At 39.2% G+C, this 27,648-nt stretch overlaps 1 protein-coding gene across 2 annotated transcripts in view; it reads left to right on the forward strand.

Annotated features, from left to right (window-relative positions):
* Window positions 1-27,648, forward strand: part of diaph2 (diaphanous-related formin 2) — a 382,484-nt gene that overhangs the window by 266,281 nt on the left and 88,555 nt on the right. For both annotated transcript variants that reach the window (XM_030738657.1, XM_030738656.1), the window contains exon 25: window positions 15,606-15,730. In XM_030738657.1, coding sequence (XP_030594517.1) covers window positions 15,606-15,730 — 125 coding nt within the window. The remainder of the gene's footprint in view (window positions 1-15,605; window positions 15,731-27,648) is intronic.

Raw genomic sequence — 27,648 nt, forward strand, 5'->3', positions numbered from 1 at the left:
CAGGAGCCCTTATCAAACACCTCTTTGAACTGAGATAGGAACTCACGGTAAGTAATTCCAGGGTCCCTCTGCAGCACCGCGTGTCCCCAGTCCAGCGCCCGTCCCCGTAGTAATCCGAGAATGAAGCCGATCTTGGTGCCGTCTGAGGCAAATGCGGTCCGCTGCTGTTGGAAAATAAACAGGCATTGGGTGAGAAAACCCCCACATTTTCCCAGGTCCCCATGGAAAGGCTCCGGAGTCGGAAGGGCTCTTTCGATCGGTCCGGCTGGTCCCGGGAGATCTCCCGGCGGCAGCTGGGGCTGTGGTGGAGCCGAAAAGAGGGGAGCGGAGGGCGTTCGTGATGCGGTGGCCTCCAGCATACCTTTCAGCTCCGCGAGCTGCTGCGTGGTGGCGCCCAGCTGGCTGGAAACCAGCCGCAGCATGTGCTCATGCCGCTGGAGAGTCTCCTCCTGTAGAGCCATGGCCCGATCCAGGGGGCTGGCGGTCGACGCGTCAGTTTGTGGCTGGATCATTCTGTCACGTCCACAGAACGAAAAGACACAAGGAGGGTGAGCGTTAACAGGTTTATTACAATAGAATGTGCGAAGGGAAGTGAGCAGGGGGCGAGAGTTGTTGAGGGAGAGGAGAGGCTGCCTCCGACGAGGAATACGAGTGACGGTGGTCCCAAGGGTCCGCAGGAGCGGGGGGGCAAGACGGTGGCGGCGATGGAGCGCGGGCAGGAATCCACAGCTGACCTGAGGTGAGAGACGAGGAGTTAGAGAAGACAATTGGAACAGGTAAGTCATTAGCCTGATACTGAGCCGACACTGACTGTAACTCTGTCAATGATCCAGCAATGAGTCGAGGTCTGCTGTCATCTTAAGAAGGCGGTGCTGATTGCCTCAATGGAGAACAGGTGTGGAGCAGCTCCATGGAGGGACCGCCCTCACAGGGCATGACAACATTTGTCTATGTTATTATTGTATGCCACTACAATTGTTATTTGTAGAAAGTTATTGCTTTCTGTATGCTTTTTTTTAGAATCTGCATCACACTGTGTGTATAATTAACTCCTACTATCTGTCTTTACAAATGGTGCGTGACATATTTAGAATGACCAAAATATATGTATATAAGACTAGGAATCACATTTGCATAGTTTTGTTCTAAAGTGGGCATACTGAGGAGAAAGTCACTGACGATGGTAAAGCATATCTGTGTTAAAATTTAAAAGCCCTTTGTCTTTATTCATTATTATGTTATTACAACTATCATTTTCCAAGTTTATACAAGTTATAATCTACTATTTTGACCATGATCAAAATATTGTTACAATAAAAATGTGAATATCAGTTTAATATTCAATTGCAGTTCAGGTGTCTTGCTATCAGTAGTTTTCCTCTCCTTTGCCTTGACATGGCATACCAGCTGAGACCTGCTCTTTACCGAAAGGTCTGTTTTTATTCCACCAAATGAAGCAGAGGTAAGAAGGGACAGAATCGATTGTTGCAGGCCAAATTGAACCTGTGTCGAGCTGCAGGCAGCCACAAGATAAAGCCTCTGACGCTGTCTGCTGTGTTTATCATCAGGTGGCCTTTTCTGTGTGTGCTATGCTGCAATTTTGATGTGTTAAGTCATAATAGGAGAGCCACCATTCTTTGGAGGGGCTGCCAATAAAATCTCAGACAGAGGGGATTATGTTTCATGTCAGCCCATTATTGTTTTCAGCTTCACCTGTACACTTTTTTTTTCATCTGGAGAGCCCTCTGCGTCAGTTTTTTAGCTTTCTATTCTATTCTGTTCTGTTCCCCTTTTGTTTATATTAAAGATGAAAAGTTTTAAATCTTTTTGACCAGTTTAGTATCATATAAGGGCATGTTTTGCGTAGATTTTTTTTTTTTTTACTTTCAAATACACCAGTCAAATGTGATCAAATACATGGCATACACTTAACTAATTTCAAATAACTGAAGATACAGCAGCCAAATTCTGTTTTACAACTGACTCATTTAAACTGTTTCCATTATTGTCAGAGAAAACTTTGTTTATCATCAAGTTGAACCTGCTTTAGCAGCAGAATCTCTCAGCTTGCATGAACCTTGCTTAAGGTCTTAGGAATCTCTGTTTCATTGTAGCATGTCCTGCCAAGGCCCAACTGGCTTATCTCTGCTATCTGGGATGACCGAGTGGATACTATCCATCTCTTCTCAAGGAAAGCAAATTGCAGTTAATCAGATAAGCAAAAGTTTTGAGTCATTTTGTTGGAACATTTATTTATTTTTATCCACCCATCGATTTTCTTCCACCTATCCAGTTCAGAATCATGGGGGAGCTGAAGTCTATCCCAGCTGCCCATAGGTCAAGAGGAAGGGTACACCCTAAACAGGATGCCATTCTGTCACAGGGCTAGCACAGCAAGATGCACAACCATTCGCACTTACTTTCACAATAATGGGCAATTTAGAATGACCAATTAACCAAACCCACTAACTGTCTTTGAACTGTGGGAGGAAGCTGGAGTACCAGGAGAGAACCCACACAGACACAGGGAAAACACAGAAACTCCTCACAGGAAGGCCCCCACCAAATGGTGGATTTGCAGTGAGGGAACAGTGCTTACCACCGCTCCACCCTGCTCTATTTTTTATTTATTTATTTATTTTCTACAGTGAAGTCAATCCATCCAACCATTTCTCTAACCACTTATCCAGCTTGGGGCTCAGTCATACAGACCTAGATACCAGTCAGCCCCCCCCCCCCCCCCCACCCCCCCGGTGAAAACACTGAAAGTGTATGCCTTCAAATTAAAAGTTGTGCCTTACCATTCAAATCAACATATTTCAAAAGGCATCTTTGAATGGGTATAGAAATATTCAACCATTTAGGTCAGTCAACAAAAAAAAAAAACACGCCTACCTTTCCATTAAGTTGCTGGTAGAATTCTTGCACAGATGCTTACCTATACACAAATACTGACTGTACAGCTGTCATGGCAACCAGATGGGTCTTTTTTGAGCAGTTTGCTACTCAAGATATACACAAAGGTTCATTGCAAGCTACTTTGTAAATCCCTTTGTGAAGGTGATGCTGGTGCTGTGTGTTTACCTTTGTTCGACCACTATGGTGCATTATGTTATGTAGCTAGGCACTTGTCACCAAAATAACAATAAATTACCAAGCATAATGATATGGAATTTTATAAATAGGTGTGCCTTGCGCAACATAGGAACCTATTTATTAAATATTTATGTGTTTATGTGGCCTTTGGCTATGGCTTATCAAACTATAAGCAAAGACTCTTGTAATATCTTGCAAACATCACCTTACAAGATATTATTATCTGCCAGTACCTTACTCCTCTAGTTCAAGGGCGCAAGTGTACATAGGTGCCAGTCTATATTTAATTACCTTTGGCTACAAAACTATGAATGTAGAGGATTTTTTTCACACATGCATCTTGAGCATGAGCACTTTTTGATTACACAGCAGGACTCAGGATTCAAATTTTATTTTAATTTCACTTGCTATTCACAGTTCAAATCAGATGGAACTGAGAAGCATTGTCTAAATGCAGTATACAACTAAGAAAGAAAGAAAGTCCGCTTTAAATTTGCCTCCAGAAAAACGTTCTCTCTGGTGACTGGAATCATTTTATTATAATAATTCCCCCAGGACATATTTTAGAGACATATTTATGGTACTTAGAAGGTTAAAATTTCATTTTACTGGTGACCTATATTCATGGAGTACTGGCATGCATTTAGGGCAACAACAGCTTTTAGCAAAGCCTAAAGCTGTTGGTTATTACAATAGGCTGACTGGCTGCAAGCTACAAACCCCCCTAAGTAACAGGTAAATGGGAGAGCATAGTGAGGCTGCCTTGGGCTACTAGATAAAAACACCCCAGTACTCTATGTCTTTTGCAATTTTAGGTCCATTGTGTTGTTGGCAGTCTTTTGGCACTTAGCACCTGTAACAGCGCGCTGTTCTTGTTAACATCACTTCTTTTTTCCTGGGATTGTTAAAACCAAACCACCCAAACAGAATATGATAAAACAACTGTTTAACCTCTGCAACGATGGCCACTGAAAAACCTTTTAATGTTACGTGAATAATAATTTGTGTATGTATGCTTTGTGTCACAAAATAAATTGTTAACAATTTAATATTTTCTACAGAATCTTTGAAATACATGTAGAGTACATCTTGTGGCTTAGATTGCAGGAGCATCTTTAACTGACTGAGAGACATTGTTGTAGTATAGTCTTTACAAAGACAACTGTAAATGTTGATGGTTCAAAATTCAGATAACACTGATCCATGGCTAATGCATGGCTAATGCATGTGTGATCTACACCAAGAAAATGGCACAAATCAACTTAATAAGTGGCCCCTAGTGTCAGGAGATTTCATGGCTTGGTTTTGCATTTGGGAGCATTTTGCTACATTTGTTCTGTTTAAAGGAGGGGTTAGTCCAGATCAGTATAAAGTTAATCCTCTATGATAAAAATTTCTGTTACTTTTGTAGTGATTGGTGCATTTCTTCCTCAGTTCACATGGAGTCACCAGCTTTTTCTAGATGTGGTAAATAGACAATATTTCACATTAAGGAGTAAAGCTTTTTACTTTTTGGCTCTCAGTTACAGAACACTAACACACCAAAAATTCCTGGTCACTTTCTTTAAAAAAGCCAACCCTTCAATTCCCAGCTAAGCCAGAACCACTTTTGAAGAACATTTGAAGGTAAAATTGTCCCACTCTCTCTGCAAAGACACTGACAAACTAGTTGTCACAGGTTCAGCGTCTATAACGTGAGGCCTGGGTTTCCATTCACAGTCCCAACCACTGAATTTCAAGTACCAACTTAATATTTTTCGTCTGTTATTAAAAGGTTTTCCTTTTTTTGATTTATATTTTACTCCGTGCATGCGCACATGGTTTATATTCAAACTTTCAGTGCTAAATTGGTTTTCAAGGTCCTTTTTCTTCTACATTGACTAATGCAGGAGACTAATTGTCTCACACTGTTGCAGCAAAACCCAGTCAATTTTCTTAAACTCAGCTATGTGTTAGTGTGTCCTGGTCATGGCACATATATCACAGTCTGTGATTGCTCCCCATGCTATATTCAACTACTCTGCATGTGGTGGATAAAAACAAGACAAACAGCCAGTTAATTCATCTCCTAGCTCAAAAGTCTCATTACGCTGCTGATGAGTTTAAGGATTGCCTGAGGTGGAAAGGGACTTTGTTCATGGCTCGGCAATCGTGCGTACCAAGTCTTGTCTCCTGGATGGAAAACAAAAGACATGTCAACACTCCAGCCAAATGAATACTGAACACATCCCTATTTAAATACTTCATGATTGTATGCTTTAAGCATGTGTTTCTAAAGGGATCTTATGTCCTCTTTTTATGGTGGCTTCTAAATGAAGACAAATGTGGATGGTGGTGGAATTGATCTGACCTTTCCTCATCATGTAAGGGTTATGAATCTTTCTGTATCTACTTTATTAGTGTGATCTAGAGACACGGGAAATCCTAATTTTGGCAAGCACATGTGGGTCACAATAAAGCTACAAGCAGAAGTGGAACAAGAAGATATTAAGATAACATTAGTTTAAAAACAGTTAACATGTTTATACCAGATAATGTATCCACATTTTTTCAGACTTTTCCATTGATTGCACAGCCCCTGGCACTCATGTATTTGTAAGTGTACCCCATAGTCTCACAATTTAACTTGCATTAAAACCAGACTATATATTTTTTGTGCTGTTGAAGGGGGAAAAAAAAAACAAACTCAACAAACTCTTAACATAGTAAATTGAGAGGTCTAACAGGAAACTGGACATGCACGCACTTCATCTGGGCTCATTTCAAGGTGTAACAATATCAAATTGACTTTTAGCATGTATGAAGCATGTGAATATGTTGGGAGAGCCTCAGAACAGTTTAGTTTATTAGTTTATTTATTTAGTTTTTGTCATATGCCGGTAACAATCACAACCGGCAATGAGATTCTTAGACCCAGACCCCTCAATACTTCCCATAAACCAAAGCAATATTGCACAAAAGATAACACTTAAATAAATATCATATAAAGTAAACTATATAAAAGACTATACAGAACATATATAGATGATGTGACCACTTCAGATCCTCACTGATGTTGATTCCCAGGAACCTGAAGCATCTGATTCTCTCCACCTCTGTACCCTCAATATGAATAGGGGTGTGCCCTCCACCCTGCAGTCTCCTGTACTCCATGATGAGCTCCTTGGTCTTGCTGACATTGAGCAGCAGGTTGTTGTACTGACAGCACGATGTCAGGGTTCTCAACTCTGCTCTACAAGCAGACTCATCTCCGTCCGAAATGATGGTGTTGTTGTCTGCAAACTTAACAATGGAGCTATGTGTGGTCATACAGTCATGGGTGAACAGGGTGTACAGCAGGGGGCTGAGCACACAGTCAGTTTAGATGATGTGACACTGCCAATCTGCACCACCTGAGGTCTCTATTCGGGAAGTCCAGGATCCACTTACATAAGGAGACACTGATGCCCAGGTGCCTGGTGTTTGCTCCAATGTAGCAGGACTCCACCTTTTCCCTGTACTGTCCCTCAGCTGTTTTATTACTCTTCTGAGAGTATACTAGACTTTCCTGTACTCACATGGATCTCTGGATTTATAGGCAGCTGTCCTTGCTCTGAGCACAGCGCCCACCTCTGTGTTGACCCATGGCTTCTGGTTGGAGTAAGTCCGCACATTAACCTATGGTACAACGTCATCAATGCATTTGTGGATGTATCCGGTGATGTATTCGCCGTAGTCGTTTACATTGTCGTCAGCGGCAGTACGGAAAACTTCCCAGTCCATAGTGTGGAAGCAGTGACGCAGATCAATGTTGAGAACACAGTGTTGGGAGCTCTCTCTCTCTCTCTCTGTTTCTCTCTCTCCTTTCCTTTTCTAGAAACAACTGCCAAAAGGCCACAGAAAATTTAGACAAGAAGTATAATTCAATTTCCTTACATGTATGAGTTGTAAAGTTTAGATTTAAAACTAACCTGCAAAAGTTGCTGCATTAAGCATCAGGACTGTAGCTTAAACTGAATAATTTAAAATGTATACCTGCTGCCACTGCCAAATACCTTGTACACAGCTCCACAGCTTCGTGTGAGTTAGCATATTGAAGGCATTCGGTTACCTCCACATCTCCGCCTCTCCTTCTGTTGTTAACAAACCACCTAAACCAGTCATCTGCACTGGAAGATAAAAACTGTTTGCTAAGGGGATGTGATCTATCATTTAACAAATGTCTCGTCACATGACTGCTCAGTTTAAGCCCAATCAAGAACAGCCTGGCTGTCTTTTCTCCTCAAGTGAATACATCAATTTAATCTAAATCTCATCAATAATCATGGATGGCAATGGCAGCAATTGGTATGATTTTGATAGTTTACAGAGCTATACTTGGATAATGCAAAGGATTTCTGTCTGCATTGATGGTGTCAAACACACACCGATTAAAGGATAACCTTTATAATTATTGGACTGCTTAACTTCACTGGGGCAATGAGGTGAGATGTACTCTCACCAAACTGTACAGGAATTTTCCTTTAGATGTACAGTAAGTTGATGGTTTAATTGTCTTTCAGACTCTCGGACAGAGGAATAAACAAGTTATAATATCTTCATTTCTCTGTTTTCTGGAAAAAGGTAACAGCATGCCATGATCAACATGGAATTTATTAGCATCCCGTGTTGTAATTGGAAGAACAAATCATCTATTGCTTTATCAACAAAAAAGAAAGAGAGGCAGACAAGCACAATGTTTGAGTCATCATCCACCCTCACACATTTCTTATGAGTCATACACCGTCATAAATGTGCAGACAGTGAAGCATTAGAATATTTATTCTTTTTTTTTTTTTTTTTTAAATATGCTCAGTGGTTAAAGTGATCATTTCAATTCAGAAATGTATCTACGGATGATCGATGACGTTTACCTTTAAATTTAAGGTAGAATGTGTTTTAGGATTTTTAGCATCCACACTGAATTTATATCTGAAAACCCTACACTAAGCGTACATTTGGCTTATTTTATCATATTTTGTAATACATTTAAAAAAAAAATCACGTAACCATGTAGTGCATACATATTAAATTTGTAGAGATGCATTTATGATCATCAGTGGTGGATTTTATTACTGATATCATAAAGCATTTCAGTCTGTGAAGATATTTTTTCAGATAGCCTTATTAGATTAACAGTTCTAGGCATTGCCATAATTCAGCTCCAGCTTCACAAGAAAAATATTACTTAAAAAAATCTCAGGATTGCTTTAACTGAAGCCAGTAAAAAGTTTTATCAAGTGTGTTTTTAAGGACTGCACAGACAGTAGTCAAACTTACTGTCTTAACTGATAAACATGACATATATTTACATCAGTTATCTTTATTAAGATTTGTGTGAATATGCCCAAATAAAGACTTTGATTTGTCTGGCAATAGCATCTCTCACAGAGGGAGCTCTTGCGCTACAAAAGAGGAAGAGAACAGAGGACAGGGAAACCTAGTTAAAGACAGCTAAGAGTGACTAAAATCAAACTAAAAAGCAATACTAAAATTAATAATGGTGTTTTCTTTTGTTTCTTCATCGTCTCATTATTATTATTGTTTGTTTTTATTTTTTCTCTCTACCGGATGAACAACACAGCACAACTCCAAAATGGTGAACAGTTAAGGACTCACTGTATAACCCCCCCCCCCCCCCCCCCCCCCTCAAGACTGAAATGGCATAAGAATACCAAATAATAATGATTTTAAAAATAAGGTTATTAAAGGTTAAGGTTAAATAAGAAGTAATTATGACTTTATAATAGAACTGTGTAAGTTGATGTTTAATTGTGAGCAGAAGTCGCTCCAAAAAGCAGTCTTTGGGTGTCCACTACCACTGAAATTCATAACACTCCCACCTCTTCCCCTGGAGAAAATTGAGAAGAAATTGTGGTACATGTAGGTCATAATAATTATACATGTTTGCCTTTTTGGATGTTTAATTAATAATTAAATTAATCATTTAAAAAAAAAAAGCTGGTTCTCTTTGAATATGCACTGCCTCCTTGGTCAACCGTAGATCAGTTATGATGGAATAAGGGTGGCAAGTTTTCTTAGTGAAAAATAGAAAAATATCAGTCATGTTTATGATCCCGTCCAACAATTTACTCTCTCCTGATTCTCTTGTTCCCACAGCAATAGACATTCCTAATCTAGGTAAACTAGTTAAATGGCAGAACTGTTCTCTAGCAGATTACTGTATAAGCTTGCCTGTGTAGAAATTAGATCTATTTTAAATTTTAAAAAAGTGTTAACCACAGTCAAACTTGGCGCAAAGCATATTTTACACTTCTTGCATCATGTGTGCTGTATAACATATTTACAAGAATCCAACATTTTTCCTTTGCTGTTCTGCTGATGCAGTTGATCTTTCTTTTAAGATGAACTGCATTAGTAGTGTGTGTGTGTGTGTGTGTGTGTGTGTGTGTGTGTGTGTGTGTGTGTGTGTGTGTGTGTGTGTGTGTTCACACGCACCCTTGGGCTTACACCCTGGTAATGGCTGCTTGCAGCTACTGCATATTAATTGACATTGTTATATTCAGTGTTAAATATTTAAAAGCTGGGATTTTGTTGTTGGTTCAGTTTGTACCCAAGTTTGTAGCTGTTTTTTTTTTTTTCTATGATACTGAACTATAGTGTGTGGCTGTGATTCTGCATTTTGCAGATTTCAGGTCAGTTAATAAGTCAAGTAAGGGTTCGGGTGTCTTGGATGTAGAACTGTCAAATTAAGTGTTTCCCTTTAGAGGTGTCAGGTGAATTACCCTCAGCCATGTGATAAGGTGCAACTTTGAAGTTGTGAATGAAGTTTGAGGCACGAGTCAACCTCTGCAGGCTGTTATGACTGCCACACCAAGTCATATCTATCCCCATCTTACTGCGAATGTGGTCTTGTTTGATGTATTTTAAGTTTGTCATTTCCGTCATCATTATTTCGAAATTATACATGTCTGCATTTCCTTTTTGCGTTAGTTTCAGCCAGACTGTGGTATAATAGTCAATTATGATATAAACACATTCTTAAAATGTTATTTGGGCATTTATTATTCTAATCAATTAGTAATTGCACTTGTAAGTGTGACTGAAGCATCTGTTAATTTACCTTGATAAGGACATAGCTGCGGTTTTACTTATTCTGCTCACTTATTTCAGTAAGCCAGCCCGCCCCACACAGGTGCAGACATGCATGAAAGAGGGAACACATGCTTGCCACTTCAAGCTGTGGTCACTCATCTCCCATTGGTGTTTTTCCAAGCACCTTACCTTAAAATCAGTTGCCATAGCCATCCAGCTGTACATTCCTAACTCATAATTTTCTGTTGTTTGCGTGACACAAGCAACGTATCATAAGAATATCAAAGAAAAACACTTCTTGACAAAAAGAAATTGCCGTCTTCAGGTGCATTCAGGTTGTTGGTTGTCAGGAGAGAAGAGGTAAACTATTGCACCCCTGTGAGATCCTCATTCTTTTTATTGCAGAGGGCATAGACTTACATATAGCAGCAACACATCACCCTGACTGATTTCCTCAGCACTTCCCAGGGAATTGTCATCACCCCAGGTCAATGTCTAAACTTTCCCATGCATCAAAATATATTGTAATTGACTCCATTTGTAATTCCTCCAGAGATCTGGCACTGGGCTGTAGCTCTGATGGCTGCCAAAAGCAATAAAGTCTCATAGACATGACCCCCATTGTAAACAAGACCTGCTTCTAGAGTGTGAGGAACAGTAAAGTGTGTGTTTTTTGGTGTCTGGCCGTACTTTTGCTATTGGCTGCAGCCAATGCTTCCATTCAGATGTCATAATTTAAAAAATATGCAGTTATCATGTCATGTTTTATTCTTCTTAGGTCAATGTTCATACCCCTCCTTCTCTCTTTTTATTGATCTTGTAGCTTAAGAGTACTGGATATGGTGATGTTGCAAAATTTAGCAACTTTTTTTTTTTTCCCAGCATGGGAACCTCAGGCTTAACATCTGAGGTCTCTGTCCAGAAGTGTTATCATAGTAAGGATTTACAGATTAACCACTGCAAATTTAAACCTTCCAGTTTTAGTCTTCAGGGGGGTCATCAATTATAATCAGGCAACAAATCCTTCATTATGGTAACAGTTTTTTATGCTTTGTTTTGGGTTTTGTTTTTTGTTTTTACATGAAAGGTTTAAGGAAAATGCAAATTAAAAGAGGAAATAGAGCAAAAGCAAGAAGGATTTACCCTTTTATGTGCAAACAATTACTGTGACATTGATGGGAATTTACAGCTGTGATTATTTGTGCATAGTGTGGTACTTTGTGTTCTCCGAGTGAAACTAATAATATTGTTTGCCCAAGAAAGTGTCTTATACATGTATATATAGTCTTATATGATGCGCCGATTTATTTTCTCAATGCATGAAAATTCAGCAAACTAGTGTTTTAATTGTTCACACATCGATAGATAATTGAAACAAGCAACTTTTCTTTCTAATAAAGGAAGGGAAATCAAACCAAGGGTAGAATTTAAATTTGCGATGGCTGTAATACTCATTTGTTTATGCTGTCCATTAAATTTACTCATTTGCCACTTTCTCCTACCTGCTGTTTTTAACAGTACACGATCCAAAGTAATCAGAACGAACAATGTGACTATTTTGTCACAGCAACAGTATCGCTTTCACTACTGCAGCCTGAGCTGCTTTGATTCCAGCTGAAAAAGGGAACACATACAGTTGTTTTTATCCTCTTGTATATTTCCTCTGCTGTACAGTAGTCTGTCTCCCACTTCATCTCTTATTCACTTTCAGGTGCCACCAAGTGTAAAGGAAAAGATAGGGCATGATTTTTATTGCGGAAAAACATAATTCTGTGTCATTTCAAAGTGGGGGTATTTGAGATAACACTAATTTGTACAAATCCTACTTAGAAACACATGTAATCAATCAATGTCTTTGTAGTACTGCACTGATCAATAACCAATTTTACTCTGATGTGATGAATATACCTTTCAGCAGATATTATGTGTAGCTGGTCATGTGTAGAGTTTGCTGAAGGTCATCCTGTCTTTACATGTTGTATATTCAATGAAGTGGTGAGAGGTTTGCATTTATAATCTCTAGAGCATGGGGGGGGATATATATATATATATATATATTTTTTTTTTTTTTTTTTTTTTTTTTTACATATGAAGTGATATTATAATGGCCACTACCTCTTAGACTTGCAGATTTAAAATATTTTTAGAGAATTGATGCAATGGAAAAATAAGTTGAGTCACCTGAGAGTAGATTCAACTGTCACTGTAAGGAAATGTGCCCATTATTTTGTCCCAGACCTTACAAATTTATAATGCCCTAATACATTTGACTTTTAAGTGTATTAACCATATTATAAATTGTTTTAGATATATTTTAGTGAAGAGATCACTGTGAAACATTCATATAAAATAAACATTTATATGCTGTCTATGTTTATACATCCTTTCTGTGCGTCTGTTTGCCTTTACCATATACCGTCCAACATACTCTGATTTGGCTGAGGGAATAAATATATTTACAAATGACCTTCTCTTAAGGATTTATGCTGCATTTGTCTTTGTTTTCATAAGTTTGTATATTATTTAAAACTTGATCTTTTATGCTGTGTTGGCAGCAATGTTCAAAATAAATCTCTGTTTCCTTTGTAACCTTTGGCAGCATTGCAAGAGCATTGTTTGAATGATTGGTATTATTTGTTGATAAATCAAAATGAAAATTGCCCCCCTCTAAAAATGACTGATTAGAAGGTTGACAACTTCGCATTATAGCGGTTGATTTGGTATTGTGAGCTACACAGTATTTTTCCCTGGCAGTTTATTTGAAGGAAACAAGGCAAAACGTGATGAAATACATTGTGTCTGTCGTTTGTTCTAAGGAATGAGTAATGCCGCAATGGCCAGTTTTACTGAGCTCATGTCAATAAATTAAGGATGTCGTCCGCAGTTTTTCCCCCACTCTGTAATTCATGCAGCTTAGAGTCTTGTTTTAAAATGGCTTTTGTCTTTTCTGTACTTTCTCTTGTCTTCCTACATCACCGTACATCACTCAGCCCTCACTTATGTGTGCATATGTACCTGCCCGCTCTGTTTCTCCTCTCATTCACTTGGAACATGTGTTCAGTATTCAGAAGATATCACTGTTGCCATGTGACCCCCCCCCCCCCAGAGTGAAATTAGTAGTGGTATTTTTGTGTTAATTTGACTAATGACATCCTGTAAGAATCAATACCCAATTTTCTAGACACTGGATTTTTAGAGCAAAGAAGGGTAGTAATATTGACATGTACAAATTTCTAACAAAGTATGAAGTGGTCCACAAGTTATATGTCAAAAAAGTTTGTTTATAATGATGATATAAGTATTGTATGCAATTAAACTACTATATTTATGGCTTTCAGATCCCCACCACCACCATAAAAAAAGAGAAACCCCCCCCCCCCCCAAAAAAACAGCTCTCTTGAGCTACTATTGCTTGGCTACAGTGGTTCCTATGATCAGTGTTTCAGCCAAGTCATTACCCAACACTGTCACTCAATGCTCAAAAAACTATCATAAGTCATGATAAATGACAAACATGTTCCCAGTGGCTTGATGCGAATTTAATTGTTTTGTCTCTTGCTTCATCTGTCCACTGTTCACTTTCCTTTTTCACCATTAGTAAGTCTGAGATCAAAGTGACAAGAGCATGTGGGTCTCAGGGGCCCTATCAGAGGAGAAACAGGCTATGTGAAGTGTGGTTTTCTCAGTATCATTCCCAGGAGTCACTTCTACCAGAATTGAGAAGGCGGGATTGTGAATTTCCCAGTATGTCTACCCGGCTAGCTAGCTGAAAAGTCTAATAATGACAGTGACCTCACCCATCACTCTCATCGCATTGCTTCTAGACCAATCACAGTAGGCAATTTCTGTGCGTTGGCGTATGTTCTAGTGGGAATGCACCTTAGATACCCTTTGTGTTTGTGTCAGACAGTGTGGTGGAAGTGCATGTGATTCACAATATTGCTATCCAATTTTATTGTCAGAAAATGAGAGAGAACAATCTCGAGCCGTGGAACTGATGTAAAGCAAGGCAAGATTGACCCTTATGTCAGCGAGACCTGTTATAGCTTTCTATTACCTCTGTCCTTACATTCTCTTCAGTTACAGACGAATGAACGTATAAACTAAGCAGATGTCGAAGTGATGTCAAATAACGAAAGCTTTCCAGGACTTTCTTTATCTGTGCTCACTGTCGTATTCAATCAGTGCTTGAAACAAATAATAATGGCTATCTGCAAAGTAAAATTGGATCACCCATTAAAATAATGCCATACCATTTAATCAGCAGGACATATTTAGTCTTCTTCCAAGTAGGTTGTTCCATCTGTTTGTCTTTAGCCAACGTGGTGAAAAATCAAAACTCAACTGGGATGAAAACTGACTCTCCCAAGATGAAGTTTTGTGACCCTGTGTCCTTTCCTGTTGTGCAGGTCCAGTCAATGACTTTATGAATATACCTCCTACTTACATATCCTCAGAAAGGAAAATAAATCCATGTTTAGTTGACCCAGTGACCCTCTTAACTTTCACATAGGTTCACTATCAGCCTCAAATCCAACTACTCTTGTATAATGATTTGTCTTTTGTGTACAGTACATTGTTGGATTTAAATGATTATTTTATATATTATTATTGTTGGTAGTAGTAGTAGTAGTATTAGTAGTATAACAACTTTGAAGTATTTTAAGTTTTAGTAGTCTTTCTGTTTTTTTGTCTATTTGTTCTTCAAAGGCCAAGGGGCTTACACTGTACAGGAACGTCAAAACCATTTAATTTAAAAATAAGCAGAGAGGCTTTTAATCAAGTGCTCTTTATACTAGCTATATCCTATACTCCAGTTAATGATCACTCCTCTGAAATTAAAGAAAATACTGCATGACTGCAATTCAAATGAAGATTTAGGATACAAATGTAGTTGCTGACTTTCTGGGTAGCCTTTTTTTTTTTTTCTTTCCTCATACTGGGCAATACAATTCAGTCAGTATTGTACACATATAGAGGAGTGGGTGTGTGCAAGAGACTGTTTGTGAGTGTGTCAATAAAACTAAACCCTTTACAGGAACTTAAACATGCTCCTGCATCCATGCTCCTGTCCCATCTGATCCCCTAAGACATTGCATTCTGTTTGAAGTCTCTACTTGAAAGGCCTGATCTGAATATACTGGATTCCACAGCAACTCTGCAAGCAGTGATTACAGACTGATTAATGAGCCACTGCAGACACACACACAGTGTTCACACATATTACCCCTCCTTCTCACTTTTCTAGGCCATGCACAAATGGATTATATGGAGTCAGTGTGTCACAACAGTCTCATTCTGTGGTAGATGTTTTGTTTAAATTTTTTAATTTTTCAGGGATGTGTTGTTTTACTTGTTTATGGAGCAAGAACCCACTTAACTGTTCATACTAACCAATTTATTGTGCATTTTTTTTTGTTCTCACTTTTCCACAGTGTCCGCTGAGATCTTAAAGAGCAGTCTGACCAACATGGAACGGCAAATTCAGAGGCTTGAGAATGACATCGAAAAATTCCCCAAAACAAATGATGGACAAGATAAGTTTGTGGAAAAGATGTCCATATCCTTTTTTTTTATTATTGTGGTTATTCCAAGACCGTTCACAGGTTTAGACATAAATTTGCTCTCTAACAACATTCGCTTTGAAGTATATTAGGACATTCTTTGTCCTATTTTGTAGGTAGCCGTGGCAAAGGTGTGTGCTGTTTGTGTTCTGCCTGGCTGTGGTAAGCAGTTTAAGTCACTTGGTGTGATAGGTGGCACCCTAGGGAACTTAGGGAATGGATCTGGCTGCCTTGCTGTGAGACGCTGATCAGATCTCCCTCTTCAGTCCTCCCTGGGTCCCAAGAGTGAAATCATGCCTGTGGCTATTTTTACTGCACTCTGCCACTGCTGCCTGTCCCCTGGGGAACTCTAATAGGGACTCTAGCCCCTCACACCAACTTATCGCTTATTCCTGATTTCATCTTCTGACCAGCCACAAACCTCTCCACACAGCCATCCATGAACTCTTTTCTCATGGCACCTCTCCTGTTTTGATAACAGAGTGTTTCACTTAAACCCAAGCATCTCTAGTCCCAAATTGAATTAGCCATGTCTCTGCACTTTCTTGAATGCCCTTTCTGAGAGGAAAGATTCTCACTGTATAGGTTTGATCAATAGTGAAAATCAAGTCTGTTGTCAATACCCCGAGGCTAAGGTGCCTTTCATGGGGAAAAACACCATGAAGCAGTCAGCAGGATCGCCTTTGTTTGTCTCCAACATTATAAAGAAATGAAAGGATTACTCTGGAGTAATTTGAAACGTGAGTGGGTGTTTCCATATGCTAGGGGCTCACACATAAGACATCATCTAACCTTAATTTTGATTCCTTTTATCCGAGGTTTATTTATGCTAAATTTGCACAATAGGAGGGACAAGAGCAGTAGCCTCACAACATATTAACAATCTGCTTCGAGTCAGAGATGGGCATTTAAATTTGTATATTTAAATAAAAACTGATCCAGAGGCCTCCCTGGCGGCAGCTATGAAGCAGAGCAGGCAGGCAAGAAAGCTGCTCTTTCCCCCAGTGTCAGTATTGATTCCCAGGCTCCGCTGAGAACTAGATGCTTCAGTGAGAGGAAATGGAGAAGTGCAGATGTACTGCAGTATGGTTCTTTTTCACTGTCTGGAGTTCCTCCCCAGAGAGTGGCAAAGAGAAACTGGCTGGCCATGACCTGAAACATCACCCCTACCCCACATCCCCACAGAATCCTACCTGATCATGTTTTGGTCCTAGGAATAAAGCTTAAACACATTTACTGCAGTAGAATCTATTTTGTGTCTTACCTTATTTAAAGTTGGCACCACTATTAAAATAACAACACAGCTATATTTTATATTCAACATCTTTGTTGTTACATTTTGCAGTGCTGTCTTAATTGTTGATGGTAACAGCTTCCTCCCCCTTGCTATATGCATATTTTTTTAATCATCAGTTTTGGTGTAAGATAGATAGATAGATAGATATCACATTTAAAATGAAGCGGTATTATTAATAATAACATGATCATAACAGCATGGCGTCCGAAAGAATTGTACTACTGCACTACATGTAGTTTTTTTTTCTTCCCCTGAGTTGATTTATCATAGTACCGTACATAATATTATGACACTAAAAGTACAATATTACATTTGGTTCTGTTCATTTAGAGAATTGGAGTGGTGAGGGGTTTTTTGCAGAAGGAAACTTGTGTTTGCGTGCATGTGTATGTGTGTGTGTGTGTGTCTTAATTTAGCCCATTTCTCTGAAGTTTATTATGCAGACAAATTTTCTACCACTTTAAATCTCCTCAGATATCAGATGTTGGACTGTTTTGTGTAAATGAGCATTGTGATGGAATGAAGCCACGTGCATATGGAGCATAAGGAGAGATAGAAAGCGGCGACTGCTCGAATTGCTCAAGTTTTTAGTACCAGTGTTTGCTACGAGCTTAGGGGGCACTCTAATCTGTGTTGCACAGCTAAGTGTTGGAACAGTGACAGTGTCAAATGCAGTGCTGTATATTTTGGGTTGACATTTCCTTTGCTGTACATAAGATAGCACAGTCAAGGGAAACATACCTTTTTAAACTTTATGCTGGGATTAAAGAAAAGGATGTTGGTTCCTTGAAGCATGACAGATGGAAGAACAACACCATCTAAAAGTCATGCATTTGATGCTTGAACAACCCTGAAAAAGTTAAGTGGAGCTCTGTTGTCTTGATGGTTGGGCACTGTGATGAATTAGTCAGACTGCATTCATGTGTCTGTGTGTGTGTGTGTGTGTGTGTGTGTGTGTGTGTGTGTGTGTGTGTGTGTGTGTGTGTGTGTGTGTGTGTGTGTGTGTGTGTGTGTGTGTGTGTGTGTGTGTGAGTGTGCTAGAGAGAGACTGAGAAAATGAGAAAGTAATTTACCTTGGATGTGTAGGTGAGTACATATGCTTCTGTTTCAGAGTGAATATTTTTCATTTTTACTAGCAAAAAAAAAACCCTACAGGCTTTGGTCACTGCAGTGTACTTCGGCAACCTTTTACCTCACTGTTCACTGATAACATGGTAATGGTGGGATAACAGTTTCAAGATAAATCTATATTTTTAAAAAATGTGGTAATAACTTGAAAATTAAGAGGTAAAATAAAAGGTAAAATCGATTGACATTTTCACATCATACCCTTCTTGAGCCTTTACATTCAAAATTCTATAGATTGTTAAAATAATAGTCCTATACCCGAGATCTGAGAGTTTGAGGGTTCTGCACAGTATAGCTGTTCCTAGGACTGCACTGCTCTGGACAAAGACCTCTGAGGTTTTGCCTGGAATGTGTGGCACCAATGTTCCTGTACACACTTGGTTGTGCCTCTCAGTGTTTGCTTGTGTTCTCTAGTTTGAGGGTTTTGCACAGTGTTTTTCTCTCTCTTTATTTCTCTCTCTCTCTTTCTCTCTCTCGTTACTGACAATGTCTATCAATTTATGACCACAGTGACCCCATATTCACAGAGCTCAAATATTCTCAAACTGGTGGTTTCTTGAACACAAGAGTGACTTCACTGGACTCAAATGGCCTCCACAGACACCAGATCTCAATCCAATAGAGCACCTTTGGGATGTGGTGAAATGGGACATTTGCATCACGGATGTGCCGCTGACAAACCTGCTATATGGTCCTGTCATATCAATATGGACTTGATCTCTGATGAATATATATATCTCACTGGTCTATGACTCAAAAACATTTAATATGAGAAATTAGAAAGAAAGAAAGAAAGAAAGAAAGAAAGAAAGAAAGAAAGAAAGAAAGAAAGAAAGAAAGAAAGAAAGAAAGAAAGAAAGAAAGAAAGAAAGAAAGAACTAGCTTGGTGGAAGCACTTCATTTGGCTTTATTGATACATTTTTCTCTTTCCATTACTGTAATGTATGCAAATTACTGAATGGGGTGTTTGTTCAGCAGTTTAGTGATCTCTATCTGTCAGAAGTAATGGGGGCCCACAAAGGCTGTAGAGTTGAGGCACAAGCCCCCAGAGAGCTCTATTTCACTAGAGAGGCTATCACTATGATGTGCACACACATGCACACACATTTGCTGCTGGATATGATAAAACAGGGTAGAATGGGATCTGCATACTAGAATATTGATGTAGAGAGGTGGCTTGGTGGGGGATGATGAGAGACCAGACTGGACCCTGATGAATGCCTTGACATGTCCAATACATCTCTGTGTGCTGCATTCAATGACTTAACACTGCCTACTGATATTTAGCTTAACCTTTTACTTCCCAGAGTGCACTGGCCACAGCACATCACTCTACCATCTTCACGCAAAAAAATGATAAGGTGTCCTCAAGGACGACTGTCACTGACTGGGCAAATAATTTTAGTCTTGATTAGAATCTGCTATTTCCATTTTATTACGGATTTTTTTTTTTTTTTTGTGAGTGTGTCTGTGTTTTTGTGTGTCTCATTTTAACACAGCCATTGAGTTTCCCCAGTATAATGTCTTTTGAATTCTTTCACAAGGATGAGTGAATAGAGCTGAGCACCTTTAAGCTATTATACATGGTTGTGTTATGAGTTTGAAAATAGTCTTACTTTACCCAGAAGTTTAGATAGTCAAGTCTTAAGGGCGGCATTCTCATACTGATGAATTTAGATATCTGTCTGGACTCTGGAGTCTCAGGGAAATCAAAAGGATTTGTTTCTTTGTCGGAAGGATTTTGCTAAACGATCCTAAGATAATTCAGATTTGCAGCACTCCTCCCACATTCACACCTCTCCTGATAATTTCCTGCCAAGAACAACTGACTATTGAACAGCAATGCGTATTTACAGTAGTTATCGATACCTCTGAGTGGATAGAGAGCCTGAAGTCCTAGGATTTGGGCCTGTTTAGTCCTCTAACCAAGACAGATGCACTTTTTTTTTCCAGTCCCAGGGCTGGCCTCTAATACCACCTTTGTGGCTTACAAATCGACAGATGCATTTATAGAGGTACCTGCTTTTTGTTGTTCTCTTAGTCTTCAGTCTGATTTAGTTTGCACTTCAAAGGAAGAAGTTCACTACAATGTGTTTATGGATGGCCCTTGTCAAACGGCAATAGTTGGAGACTGTTGGCTTCAGGCAACGTTTGTGTACAGGTGCAGAAATCTCTTGTATCAGCACCAAACACTTAAGGTTAATAAATGGCTGTTAGTGAAGCAATTGTTCTGTTATGCAGGGTGCTGGGCTTGAACTGCAGAAACACTCCTTCCTTGTTTTGTTTTTTGTTAGCTTGTATTTTTTTGCTTTTTTCTACATAAATGTAAGCGTTGTTTGGAAAAGTTATCACAGTTCATTACACCTTTATGCGTTTCAGTATGTAAGTCAGATTAATTAGAGAATCATCATGTTTATTTCTGTATGTTTGTGTATAATAAAACTGGGTTAAAACATGCTGGTGGCAACACGCTGAGCAGCTCCGTATAATGTATAAAGCAAAAATACCCGCCCCCCCCCTGCCACAAATAAGCTCTCTCTGTTAATCACCACCTTCCTTCAAGCCCCTCATGGCCCACCCCAGCACCCCAACCCAAGTGGTTTCCTTTGCTAATGAAATTCACTGTAAACTGTGTGGCCAATTAACTAAAACACAGATAAACCATGGAGCCTTTTAATTATCCAAAATTCAGTGGAAACGAGTGTAAATAAGTAGAAGTGCTTTATACAGTCTTGCTCTCTGCATGCCTTAGTTCTGCTTGTGTCTCTCACCTTAATGCAGATGCCCCAGCAAAATAAAAACTCAGATTAACAAAGAATCAGTCAATCAGAAGAATAAATAGTAATCTCTCATACTGAACTCAGCAGACATACTGATGTTTGACAAGTAGACTAGTTACTTGTCTACGCTACAAAAAGTTGTTAGAATATCTTATAATTCTCAAGATGCCAGCGCGCTTCTTCATAGGAGTATGAGCCTTGTTCACAATAATCAATATACATGTGCAGGCTATGTTCTCATCAATGCTGGAATGTTCTTTGCACTCCAACAGTGTAATGGGTGCTGTTGAGAACAGTTGAGAACAGAGAACAAGTCTGCTCTAAAAGAAAAAAGCAGAAAAAGCTATATTTTTGGAAGAGATTTAGCGGTTGTATATCAGCGTGGTATAATATGTGTGCTTTGTTGTATTTGTTTTTATCTTCTGGGCTTTATAAATATGGTTGATGTGGAATTATTTGTGTGTTTAAGAAAAAGACAAAAGGCAGTAATTTGGTCACTGATTCTACTAACAAGCACTGTAGTGCTCTGTAGCACTCTGTGTAGCACTGTAGTTTCTTCCAAGGTTTAGTCAAATGCTTAAAAACCTAATGAGGCAATGTTTTATAACACAGGTGTTTAATGACCTGAAGCACACGGCAGTGGTCACAGTCTTAAGGCAGAAAAAAAAACAAAACAACTAAATTTACTTAAATAGCAGTCAATCACCTGACTACCTGTTGAATGTGCTTTTCATTTACTGGGGGCAAAAATGAAGGCAGAAAAACTTAAAAACAAGAAGCAACTGAAGTAAATGTCTGATAAAGCTTCTGAAGGGAGGAAACTCAGCATCTACTGATGTCAGGTTCCACATTTCAGGTGCTCACTCTCTGCAACGAACTTGCAAGCATTAAAAATAATCCTGACATTTAAAATTGCATTAGTTTTTCTGACTACTTGTGAAGCTGTCAAAACGAAGTGACTGAAAAAGAAAAAGTAGCTAACAAGAAATTTCTAGAACTCAAACTACAAAATATTAAGATAATGGTAAGGTTGGCATTAGGGTTAGACAGTAATAGTTAGGGTAAGTTTCCAGGTAATGGATTCAAGTCTGTGTAATATCTTCTGATTTGTTGTTATTACAGTAACATGACAACAGGTAACTTACCAAGCACTGCATCGCTTCAGTTAATTGTGAGAGATATGAATATATAAATACCCGCTGGAACCATGAGACTTTTCACAAAAAAGTTGCATGTAAGAACACAAGATTCTTATGACATGTATATGCAATTTCAACAAATATGTTGTATTGCAGTCTCAGCTTTCTATGCTACTGCATGGTAAATTGATAATAAATTTATCAGATCGCAAAATACAAATGTACTGCTTGCTGTCAACATAAAGTATTCGCTTGCCTTTTCTGTCGCCCATCGTGTTTACTGCCAGACAGACCATTTCTGCGCTCTCTACTCATACGAGAGAATTTCCTCGGAGTTCACCAATCAGTATCTTGTTAGGCTGTGACACTTGGCCTGATGTGGCAGCTTCATTAACCAGCAGAGTAAGCTTGCTGATAGACTCCCTGGACTGTAGCTTCCAGATGCAGGAACGGGTGTGGTACTGGAGTATGGGAGGTACACCCATGATGCGCTCTAGATATACTTTGTTCCTGAGTGATCAACTGTCATATTCAACTGATAAAAGCCCCCCCCCCAATGCCATGGCAGTCTTGTAGGATCTTTTTAGGGATATGTTGTATCCTGTTGGTTTTCATGCGTGCTCCCTGGAGTCCAAAACACTGTTGTGCAGCACTATTGAATACATTTATAAGAATGTTTGTTTAAAGTTTACATACAGCATAAAGACTGAAGTGCTAGTAGATAATACATCCAGAGGCCAGAAGTCAAAAAAAGCTATCATGTTCTGAATAGAAAATGATTTGTTTAGTTAATCTGTTTTATCTTCATGTTTCCATGTGTTGCTCAGTTGCTGTATAGCTTTGCCACTATTGACCCAAGTCTCCGCTGATTATTTCTGCTCTACTGAAAGCCAGGCTAAGGACCCAGTGGCAGAGGCTTCAATCTGCACCTCATTACTTCCCCAAAAGGCCTGGGCTTAGTGCAGGGTAATAGACAGAGGCCCAGTCGCCCTCATTTGTCATGGGCTCCTGGGTTTGATGCAAAGCCCCCCTTGAGCACTTGTTGCTGAGCTCTAATCCTGCAGTAGACACCAACCACGCTTCTCTGCTTAGCCATCCCCACTCTCTACCGTCATGGCTCATGATTTCACTTTCATTTGATGTTTTAATGAAATCCCGGAGACTCAGGTGAATGGCAGGCCCATTGTTGGCAAATTATTCTATCTAATGCAAGTGGATGGGAAACGTGACTGGAGTTATTTGTCTAGTAAATATGAGGGTCACAGTGTTTTTTCATGCGAATCCACAAAAGAAGATATTTGGAGTTAAATGACACAGGTTGACTTACGGATGGCACAGGTGGTTTCGGTCTCGTGTTTGGAATAATGGTTTGCTATATCCATGCTTTCAACTTAGGTGATAACTAATGGAAATGTTACAGCTGCTATAGCAGAAGTTAATTGTGTAATGAGTAGCTTCTAATGCTGGGAAATAGTTTACAAAGCAAACATTTGTACAAAGCTGGGCAATTATTCCTGTGCAGACCAGTATATTACCTTGTAGTATTATTTGTTCCTTATTACAATTAAGCATTACGGGACCATTCCCAAAAGCCTGGAAAAAGCTCCTTGATGAAAAGGCCTGAGTATCATTAGCCGAAGTATGCAAGTTGAAAGCCACTCTAAAATGTAAATCATACTAATGTTTGAATACTTCCTGTCCCCCCAGTAATGTTATTTCTTTCTTGTTGATGCTGTTGAGGGAATGTAGTGTTGTACAACTATTTGCAACTGGGCTCTCTGTTGATTTCTAACTTGTGGCTAGCCTTTCTCTCCCCTGACAAGACCCACGGATCACTGCCTCTGCATGACTATGGGCCATCTCTATGGCAGCGTGCTTGTACACATGACCTCAAAAATGATTTGCCAAACTTATTGACTGAATTTGCTCTCTTTAGAGCAATTACTTGTTCATTATGCAAATAAAGTACACTAATTGCTTCACATTTGCTAATTAATTATGAGATACGTTATATGTTTGACATTACAGTTGACTCTTTCAAAAAGATTTTGTCTCCAACAGTTTAAGCAGTGCATTTTGTGAATAAATTAATGACAGCAAATAACACAGTGGGCCATTTCACTGGCATGTCACTGTGCACTCAGCTCTGCAAATTCGAGACACAATAGAAAAGTCGGAGGAAAAAGAGATCGCTAATTAAAATGAATCTGTGACAGTCAGAAACACTAACAGTTACAAACGGCAATCTGATGGTAGTCAACAGGGGATTCTCCATTAATTGGCAAAATGAGGCTCATCAATCACACAGAGGGGGAGTGCTGCACAGACAGTATCCTGTCAGAGTCACCCACTGTGGGGGGAGCAGCATGACGTTTGTCTCAGGGACAGAGTCATGTAGAGAAGGAACAGTTTCCTCTCATCTCTCTCTCTCACTCTGTGTCTCTCTCTCTTTCTCTCTCCCGCTCTCTTTCTTTCTCACTCTCTCGCTCTCCCCCCAAGTCTGTTTCTCACCACATGTGGCTCTCAGTAGACATCTCACCAACTCATTCTGACAGGCTTTGTTTTTCCTTGTCGCATTTCAAATGGGGATTGGCTGGCATTCACTGCCAGTCAAGGCCGAGACAGAATTGTCAAAACATCCTGTTGAATTCCAGGTTTTGGAGGATATTCTTTGCTGATGACATGTGCTGAGAGGCTTGTAAGTCCATGCTACCTCTTCACATTCAAGCACTCAAGAAAAAAAAATACAGGTGATGCTGATTTTCTATACAAAAGACCTTGATCATACTGTTGTATTAAAACCTTTAACCAGTACTGACAGCAATCTCTGAAGGCTTAATTGGCATGAATGGATGACTTTTTACCTACAGTGTAACTCTTCACAAAGCACAGGAGCAATGTGTGAAATGACAGTAAAATCGTTGTTTGGCATGGTAAGCTCTCTAGCCCCTATGATTGACTAAGCCAGAAAAAATGCCAGGGAACATGACATTCTATCTGTCTACAGGCCAGTAAATGTGCCCGGGCAGTGACTGACTGTTTTGTCAATTGAACCAATCAATGAGTTGTGCCTTATCTTTGTCACTCATTTGGTTGAAGGTGCTCAGATTCAAAGCGTGATTTGAAATAGTCAGTGCTCTCTATGCATCTAATTTTGTTACTTAATGTATCTGGTACAGACTGCCCTGGCACAGAGGCCATAATATCACATGGTATGTTCTGGTACTGTATATTGATACCCTGATTACTTCTTTCTAGTGGATCAAATCAGTAATATGTCAGGCATGTCACAGAAAATGGAGTATCAACAACTGCCTCTACAGCTTTCATCAACAGGTCTAATATACTGCTTGTCAAAAAACGACACTCATGGCTGTGCAGGTTTTTATTAACAATGAACCATCAGTTAGCACCATGGGCCGATAAGGGGCCAAAAACACCAAAACCTTTGTTTTTGTAAAAGTGCAATCAAACTGCATCTTCATCTCAAAGGAGCAGCTCATGCCACCTATAACTGTGATTGAAAACTGCTTGGAAAGCTTTCCATACTGTTTCTAGACATAAGCTGAAACCCGATGTAGCAAATAAAGAATCATTTGAAGCATTTGATTGACTGCAGTTTCCATGTGCTCTGTGCTCTTGAGGCACATTTGTGATTGATAGTACAGCAGAGGTTATGATGCCTCGAGCTTGTTTGATGCAGTGGTCATATTCTTCAACCTCTGTGAACAAGGTCATGATGCGCCTCCTGCAATATTAATCTATTTTCATGTACTCCATTGCACTCTTCTCGCAATTTGCATTAGGAAATCAGATTTTTTTTTTTAAAGTTAGTTTATAAATGTGACTAATTTTCAAACTATCCATCTGTTTAATGTGCCACTGTCCCAGTTCCTAAACAGTGTGACAAATGCTGTACCACAAAACCAACATATAGTATGTTAGTTGGTACACAGCAGGGCTCTCCTTTTATCGAACTTTCCAAAATCAAAGTAATAAATCTAAACTCAATTTAAATTGAAATGTAAATTAAAATTTTCATGTTGAACAACAGCATTGGATTGTCCTGCATTACTATCTTTTTACACAAAATAGTGGCCTCCAGAAAGCCATGGTAATTTTTATTAAAAGATTACTATGGCTTGAATTACCATGGGTAGGGATGAAGCTTCTCTGCTTCAAATCATTCATGATACCCCTAATTTAAAGTTCACAGTATCATTTTTAATATTACATGACCTGTTCAAATTTTTGTGACAGTAAAACTATTTGAACTAAAAAAAAAAAAAGTTACAGGGAGATTACAGATCAGGTATGCCTATTACACCAGCTGAATATTAGGGCGATAATGGAGTGTCTCTGCTGTTGTCTTTTCTTAGCCAGCCTCACAATGGCTGCCTCCACATTTGCAGTACATCCGTATTTAGGGTTATTTATTATGCATTGCAGTTTGTGCTTTAAATAAACAATGTAAAAATATTTAAAAAATATATAGAAACAATATAAGAATGATGTTAATAGTCCAGTTTTAAAATTCAGCATTTAACAGCTTTTCCTGTTATTGTTTGTTTCGAATAACTATGTCTCAGAAATCTGTATACTCTAATTTCTGATATAGGTTTTTCAGGATAAAGTACAGCATATGAATTCCACTACCTTCAGATTTACTCAATTCTGTTTTATTAAATCCCCCAACCCCAAACATAAAGCCAGAAGTGTCAAGAAGAGGCGGCAGTCCTGCAACAGACAGGGCTATAATATCTTTTGCAGCGTCACAGAGTCCTGATCTTAATGCCATGAAGTCAGTATGGGGAAAAGCAGAGGCAAGTGAGATAGTGCAAATCCACAGAATATTGGCAAGCCTCCCAAAACACTTGGAACTGCCTACCTTTTAAGCACCTTGAAAAACTAGGCACAAGTGTGTGTAGGAGAGCGGTATATTGATTTAAAGTATTGATTTTATTTGGCTGCATAAAACATTTACGCAGTATAGTATGTGTGAGTGTGAATATGCATGTCTATTTAAGGGTTTATCAGTAATAATTGTAGAGTGCCAGTAATGTCATTAGGCATCTTGTTATCACTGGTGAGAGAGAGACTGTAGGATAGGTTTTGCAGTGCTCTGTTACACAGTACTATCAGAGAATGGCAGTCATTGTGTTTGTGTGTGTGTGTGAGGGGTGGTGTTTAAGGGAAGCGTAGAAATGTGTATACATGAGATAGCTGCAAGGCAGTGCGAAATGATAGCTGTGAATAAGACATTTTCCACTGAAGTGATTAAAATGATTGAGGACAGCAGCAAGCTCATTCATCTCTGAGCAAGGTGATGAGGGACATTCTGTATGTGTGGGTATCTGAGAGAAAGCGCCTCTGTGCATTCATTTATATGTGCAGGTTTTTGTGTGTTTTTGTGTCACAGATGTAGAACAACTTGTGAAATGGGACTGGCATGGAGGCGGCCCGAGAGATGTGGAGCGATGCCCACAGGAGGGCCATGTCTTTTCACTGTACATCTGAAAAGACAGCCAAATATTTATCATCACCCCACCACAGCCTACATTCTGTGGTTT

This window comes from Archocentrus centrarchus, chromosome 10, assembly GCF_007364275.1.
Source record: "Archocentrus centrarchus isolate MPI-CPG fArcCen1 chromosome 10, fArcCen1, whole genome shotgun sequence".
NCBI classification, from domain to species: Eukaryota; Metazoa; Chordata; class Actinopteri; order Cichliformes; family Cichlidae; genus Archocentrus; species Archocentrus centrarchus.